Source organism: Ceratotherium simum, chromosome 28 (assembly GCF_057802395.1).
Source record: "Ceratotherium simum simum isolate JZ-2026a chromosome 28, ASM5780239v1, whole genome shotgun sequence".
NCBI classification, from domain to species: Eukaryota; Metazoa; Chordata; class Mammalia; order Perissodactyla; family Rhinocerotidae; genus Ceratotherium; species Ceratotherium simum.
In genome coordinates, this window is record NC_141927.1 from 7,965,926 (window position 1) to 7,972,964 (window position 7,039).

The window sequence follows — 7,039 nt, forward strand, 5'->3', positions numbered from 1 at the left end:
ACGAGTCATCTCAGTGGATATCATGGGAGCGTTTCCCCTTCATGTTTAGATTCAATATTGGTGTTTGCTGAAAGACTAACATTTCCAATCCCTGTGGACATAGGGACAGATGCTTTTTGTGAGAACATTCACTTTGCTTGGTGAGAAGTACGTAGCATTAACTATTAAACAAGAATGCTTATGTGGAGGATGGTAGGTTTCGTATCTTATCATACTGAAGCTTTATTTTCTAGGCTTCTATGTGATAGAGAGCACAGCAATAGTGCTATCTGGGGTGACTGATGGGTGTGTAAATCAGCAATAACCTGAATAAGATACAAAGTGTGGTCATGGAATTAACTCTTTCCTCCACTTAGCTAAATTCAGAGGTTTGGGGAAAAAATCCAAGGAACTGTCTGCAGGCGATGAGGGCAGAGCTGCCTGTCTTTCTCGCTCCAGGCTGCTCCCAGCAGCAGAGATATAGGCTGAGGGCGCACCAAATATTTTAGAACACATGTCTTTGGTACTGCCCCCCAACCTTGCCTGACCAGGGTGGTGGCACGCTGAGAAGCCTTGCAAGTGGAGCAGAAGATCACAGTTGTGTCAGCACAGGAGTATGAAGGAAAACTGATGATGTTGGAGGGAAGATGGAATGAGGGAGCTCAGGTGTGTGGAAAGAGCTGTTGGAGAAAGGAGAGACCCAGAGAGGGGGCTGAATCTCTGTCCACACACCAAGGAGAGTAGACCTGAATCTGTGTGTTTAGAACTGCAAAAAGGAAACTACAACACCAACCATTAGCTTCTTTAGCAACAGTTTTTATTGGTGAATATTTGCAAGTATTGATCTATCTAAAACTTTATTTCTTACAAAATTCTACATTCAGTATTGCCAGATCACTTCATTTTCCATTTTATGACACATTTTCATAAATAGATATTTTCACAAAATCTCAGTTATTTGCTGAACTGTGTGTTAAACGATTCTTTGAGAAGTTTCCCCCCAAACAGACACACACACACACACACACACATTTTTTTGGGATAAGAACTCTACCTGTAGTTTTATCCACTTGGATTTTTGGATTGCTATTTCCTCGTTATGAATATCTTAGTGTTGACTAAGAAATAAGTGATCACTGAAGGATCCCTTCACTCATGACACAGACTGTTTGGCACCGTCTGAATCCACACTATACCACAAGTACTGCTCTATGAATAAAATATTTCTTATTATTTTACATTGAATAATTTCTCCACTAATAATTATTTGTAAGAATTATTTAGTATTACTCAAGATCCTTTGATATTCCTCAAGAAACTTCATCTTATTGCCTGTTTTAGCATTTGTTCCTTCACTGAGTTTTCTTGTGCACACCATACCTGGTAGTTGGTGGAATGTTTGTTCACAGTGATTACAGACCTAGGAGTTATCCCATGTGGAGTTTGCTCATGTTTAACAATAATAATTAACAAACAACTTGGAGTTCTTCTCTGTACAATCCACTAGTACCCTGAACTTTTAGAGTTGTTGTTGAGAAGATGTATATCATTATATTTAGTGTGAGTTCTGCCGTGTTATCTAAAGTCAGGCCCATGACTAAAGGCTTTTCCACATTAATGCCATATATATGGATCCAATTCCATATGAAAATGCATATTTTTATTAAGGAGTATGGTGACTGGAGACTCTTCCATATTGATTACACAGAGTGTTTCTTTACTGTGTGAGTCCTTTGGTTTGTTTAAATGTTAAAGGTATGATTAATGTTTCTTCCACACTGAAGGCATTCATGATTTCCTCTTCAATGTTGGGTTTCCTCGTGTCGTCTAAGGGAAGAACGATGACTGAAGAACTTCCCACATAGCTGGCATTCATACGGTTGCTCTCCAGTGTGGGTTCTCTCATGTCGCCTAAGATTAGAATATTGACTGAAGGCATTCCCACACTGATGACACTCATATGGTTTTTCTCCTGAGTGTGTTCTGTTATGCCGTCTAAGTTCAGAACTTTGACAGAAATCCTTCCCACATAGAAGACATATATGTGGTTTCTCTCCTGTATGGATTCTCTTGTGCTGGCTAAGGCCAGAGCTTTGTCTAAAGACTTTCCCACACTGATGGCATTCATAACTTTTCTCTCCAGGATGAATTCTCTCATGTTTCCTAAGGTAAGAACTTTGACTGAAAGCTTTCTCACATACATGGCATTCATATGGCTTCTCTCCTGTGTGAGTTTTCTCATGTTGTCTAAGGTATGAACTTTGACTGAAGACTTTCCCACACAGATGACATTTATATGGTTTCTCTCCAGTGTGGATTCGAATGTGGTTTCTAAGGTCAGAATTTTGCAAAAAGCCATTCCCACATAGATGACATTTATATGGTTTCTCTCCACTGTGAATCATCTTGTGTCGTCTAAGGCTAAAGAAATTACTCAAGGCTTTCCCACATAGATTACATTCACATGACACATCGCTAGTGTGAATTTGATTAAGGGATGACTGATCATGAAGTGATTTTCCACAGTGTTTGCTGACAGGAGGTTTCTTTCTCATTTGAACTGGCAAGCGTCGAGGCAATGAAGATCTGTGAGTAAATTCATCAACCACATCAATACATTCAATGGTATCCCCTTGAGTGTGAGATACATGCTTTGGGGAAGGAGATAAAAGGTTATTAATGGTTTGCCCACCTATATCCATACATTCATTTCTCTACATATAAATTCTAGAATATAAGTCAGTAATAATCCCTTGATGAAGTATTTCAAATATTATTGCATATACATGTTGTGTTACTCTCCTGGAGGGATAAATATTTTCTCTTTTGTAGTATACCAACTGCAGAGGTGTCAGATTAATTTTGAAGCCTTCAATATGTTTCAAAGTTTAGATAATGAGCAGTGTTCATGCAATTGTGTTTCTTTCTTTATTATTATTTTTCTTTAGATTTCAAGTCATTACTTTGAAGTCATGTTAATTTCTTAACTGATTTTAAACTACCCAAAACATTTTGCCTAGAATGTGCTTAATCCCACCTTAATTACATTAGGAGATTCTGCTCATTTACTAACTCATCTCATTGGAAGATCTTTAATTTAGATGACTAGAGTTCACACGCATGAAACTTACCATTGGCAGAGATAATTTCTTCATGCTGTTATGTTTCATTGATATCATTTCTTGATTTTTAAGGGGATTTCTCCTGCCTAAAGCAATTGAAAAAAATGTAATAGGTTAGAATGGCATTAGGGGAATGAAAATATAGAAAAATACCAAGGTTCATTTCAGTATGTTTTAAAAAAATGGCAATTAGGTGGAGAAAGGTGTCAAATAAAGAAATACTCTAGGTAGTAGAAACATTTTAAAGGACATTGTCAATTAAAAGAAAAAAAATCAGGGTTGAAACATGAAAAACAGTATGTGACTATGAGATGTTGGGTCAGCAAATGGTGGGAATATTTTTAAATGGGTAGATCAGGACAAGAATCACTATGTTAAAGTTAAACTACAATAATTACACAAATATCCTTCTCCCTAAAGGCAAATAAAATGGCAGGAAGACATGAAGTGTAATTGGTATATGCAAGGAATGATAATAACATGAGTAATTTTGCCCCAGTGTCCTCATTGACATTTCGGAATATATCACTCACTTCACAACATCTTCAGATGGTATTTCCAGGGATGTATTCACTCACTGACCAAGGCCTCTGCATTGAAGCACAGGTCCCTGATGCTTACCTTGACTCTGGTGTTGGAGAAATCCACTTCCTTGACTCCACAGCTCTTTTCCTTGCTCCAATTGGAAAAGAACATCTGATTTGAATATCTGATAGCCTGTTTGTGGGAAAAAAAAATATGTGGATTGTGAGATCTGTGCTAATTAACACTTGCTATCATCAAGTCTAGTGCAGGCTACTGAGGAAGAATAAAGAGATGATTGAAGGTCAGTCCTTGAAACAACATATTCAACAGAGAAAACATGGAAGGCCCCTCACTGGACCTGGAAGAAATCCAGACTTACAGCAAAAACAGGGGGGACTGCTAGATGCTGATGCCCATACCCAAGTTCAAAGAAAGAATGCAGAATCCTGCCTTTTCAAAATGGAAGAAATTAAATGTCTTGCCAGTATGTTGAAGATATTTTCAAACAGCATGCAATAAACATAACCTTTACAAGGATAATCAAAATTATACTGTTTTCACTACTCTGTTCCCAAGCCTCCATGTAGAGACTAGAACAGAATAATTATTTTAAAAATATTTAAACAATTACTTATGCATTAAAATAGTCATTGAATTCCTAGTTCTGTTCTGAGTGTTGGTGACTGAGTAGCAAGAAAAGCATTAATTTGTGGGCAAGATTATATTCTAGTGTGGTGACAAAAAGTAAAGTGTATAGAAACATCTTTCTTTTAAGTATTTATGCAGGTTATGAAAGATTCAGGGCAGTGATTGGAATGGGGTATGGAGAAGCTGTTCTAGATGCTTGTTCAATGAGTGAATGAATGGACACATACACAAATACATGTCGACAGACTCACCCACGGAGACCAGATGATTGATACTTTCCAGCATCACATCTCTGTACAGCTTTCTCTGGGATGTGTCCAGCAGGACCCACTCTTCCTTGGTGAAGTCTACAGCTATATCTTCAAACGTCACTGATTCCTATAACATGGATATACTGGTTTAGATAGAGCAATCCCTACCAATGTCCATGGTCAGAGGGTTGAGATGACAGCACAGAGGAAGTGATGGGAAGCTGAGTGTATAGAAAGATCAATCTGTGCTAGGGGTTCCACTCAGTTTACTGTCATTGCTGAGCTGGTATTCAACTTTCAGATATATTCATAGAGACCTACATACTCTGACTTCATAATATTTTATTGTAAAGGAATATCACATGAAATGTGTTGTAATCAATGTGGAAGTGTTTCAACAACCTATTTTTTGGGACTTCCAGACAGATGATTATAAAATATTCACTTGAAATTCATATATAACCTCTCTTCTCCATTAATTTCAAGCAACTCTACAGATCCATCACAAGACAAACAAGAACTATGAAGTGCTGATTTTAAACAGTGACCATTGGTTTAAATTATGTCCCAAGATGAACTCCTGGTTCCTTGACTATGAACTGATTTAAAAACTTGTTATGAGTGTTGAAAGATCCAATGTATTAATGTATGAAGTGTTTCCTGTCTAGCAAACCTGCATTAAATACAACAGATTAATATGTTAAATCATTAAAATATCAGAGAATCGTGAATTAATATCCAGCGTTCCTCAGAACTGAACAAGATTCATACAGATCTTGGTACTTGATTTCTCTCTTGCTACAGGACTCAGGTGTTCGTAACAAACTGTAAGGTCAGATGGTTCAGCAGCACAAGCCAGGGTCCTCTGTGATGGCTGTACTGAAGGACAGTCCTAGCCTGACCATTCCTGTGGTATGAGGAATGTCCCTCTCAACTTTCTCAGGGACCTCAAAGGCCAATTACCACTGTTTCCCTTGTATCTTTGTCTTGACTCCATGCCAAAGGATAAAAGAAGCCCCATTATTGGTTTTGATCTATCTAGTTTTACTCCTTTATGTGTAGCACAATTAAGAAAATACTACTCCATGCATATTCCTTCCAGCTATCAAATATGAACAAGAGGTTAACTACCAAGTGGTAAAATGTGTGACTGGGGACAAGAATGATAATAATAAGTTTATTCTTTTTGTGTGTGTGTGTGAGTAATTTCAGCCCTGTGCTAACATCTGCCAATCCTCCTCCTTTTTTTTTTTTTTTTTTCTGAGAAAGACCAGCCCTGCGCTAACATCCCTGCCCATCTTCCTGCACTTCATATGGGACGCCGCCACAACATGGCTTGCCAAGAACTGCATTGTTGCACTCCCGCGATCAGAACGAGCGAACCCCAGGCCACTGCAGCAGATCTCATGCACCCAACTGCTTGTGCCACCGGGCCGGCACCAATGATAATTTTAATTACATATCTTTAGAAATTTTCACAAGTGTAAATATATTCTCATGATTGTAAGTGGTTTAAAATTGGGAAAAAATAACATAATTCCTCATTCCTTCTACACGTCTCTCCTGCTCCTCTCACCACTGAACAACCCTCACACCAGGTCTTGTAACATTGGATTGATTACACTCACTTGCTGAAACATCTGCCTCCCTAATGACTGTAATGTTCTGCTTCTCACTCAATTCCATCACTTGCAATCACCACCATCCTAAACCCATTACATCCTTAAACAGAGTTAATAAGTTCATTATTGGCAAATGAGGACTTGGGCTTGGTGAAAGAAAGCAAACTTCTCTTGTCTCTTCTATAAATACAGAAGCTTAATGGAGGCTATCATAAACATGTGTAATGTTAGGAAGGAGATTAGTTATTGATGAGGCCCTGACCCAGGATAACTATCCCAAGTCCTGGGCAAACTTCATTGGAACTCAGATGCCTGAGGGACACCTGATTGCTCTTAGAACATCCATGCCAATAGGAATTACTTGCTCATCTAATGGAACTAGGGATGTAACTTCTGTAGAAAGAGGCATTCTTTACTCACAAGTGGCTGCATTGTCAATAATTCAGTTTCCAGGTGTCTTTATCTTGGTTTTCACTCACAGACAGTCCAAGCACTAAGCAGGCAAATCTGAGAATACAGAAAGAAGCCATGAGACCCCAGTCCTGTGCACAATGTCCAGCCCCACCTGTCAGGAAGCCCCAAACGTTCACCTGGGTATGACCCCCAGCCCAACAAACTGAAACAAGTGGTGCACTCTAAGAATAAGATGCAGAGGATTCTTCTCTCCCAGGTTCAAATGTTAAGAAGGCTGTAGCTGTGATTGATAATAAAGAAAGTCAAAATACAGATATATTACAAATAAGAGCGTGACAAGCATTGTGTTTTGTATTTTAAAAAGACTTATGACATCCAGACTTGTTCAATTCCCTCCCTGATTCCAAAGCATCATGATCCCTGACTCAGTACACATGTAGAACCTAAAGGTATACATTGTGAAATTTCTCAGATTTCA

At 38.4% G+C, this 7,039-nt stretch overlaps 1 protein-coding gene across 1 annotated transcript; it reads right to left on the reverse strand.

The window, feature by feature from the left end:
- Positions 1 to 1,781: 1,781 nt before the first annotated feature.
- LOC101399458 (uncharacterized) lies at positions 1,782 to 6,579 on the reverse strand. The gene is made up of 5 exons (XM_087418305.1): positions 6,568 to 6,579; positions 4,526 to 4,652; positions 3,723 to 3,818; positions 3,111 to 3,187; positions 1,782 to 2,630 (listed from the first exon to the last, which is right to left on the reverse strand). Exons 1-5 carry the CDS (start codon positions 6,577 to 6,579, stop codon positions 1,782 to 1,784), a joined length of 1,161 nt encoding a protein of 386 aa, XP_087274431.1.
- Between the last annotated feature and the right edge of the window lie 460 nt (positions 6,580 to 7,039).

Excerpts from the sequence above, each read along its gene's own strand:
- LOC101399458 (XM_087418305.1), bottom strand. Across the intron at positions 3,819-4,525 it reads CAATCATCTGGTCTCCGTGG|GCTATCAGATATTCAAATCA; the intron begins GTGAGTCTGTCG and ends TCCCACAAACAG. Across the intron at positions 2,631-3,110 it reads AGAAATTATCTCTGCCAATG|CATGTATCTCACACTCAAGG; the intron begins GTAAGTTTCATG and ends CCTTCCCCAAAG.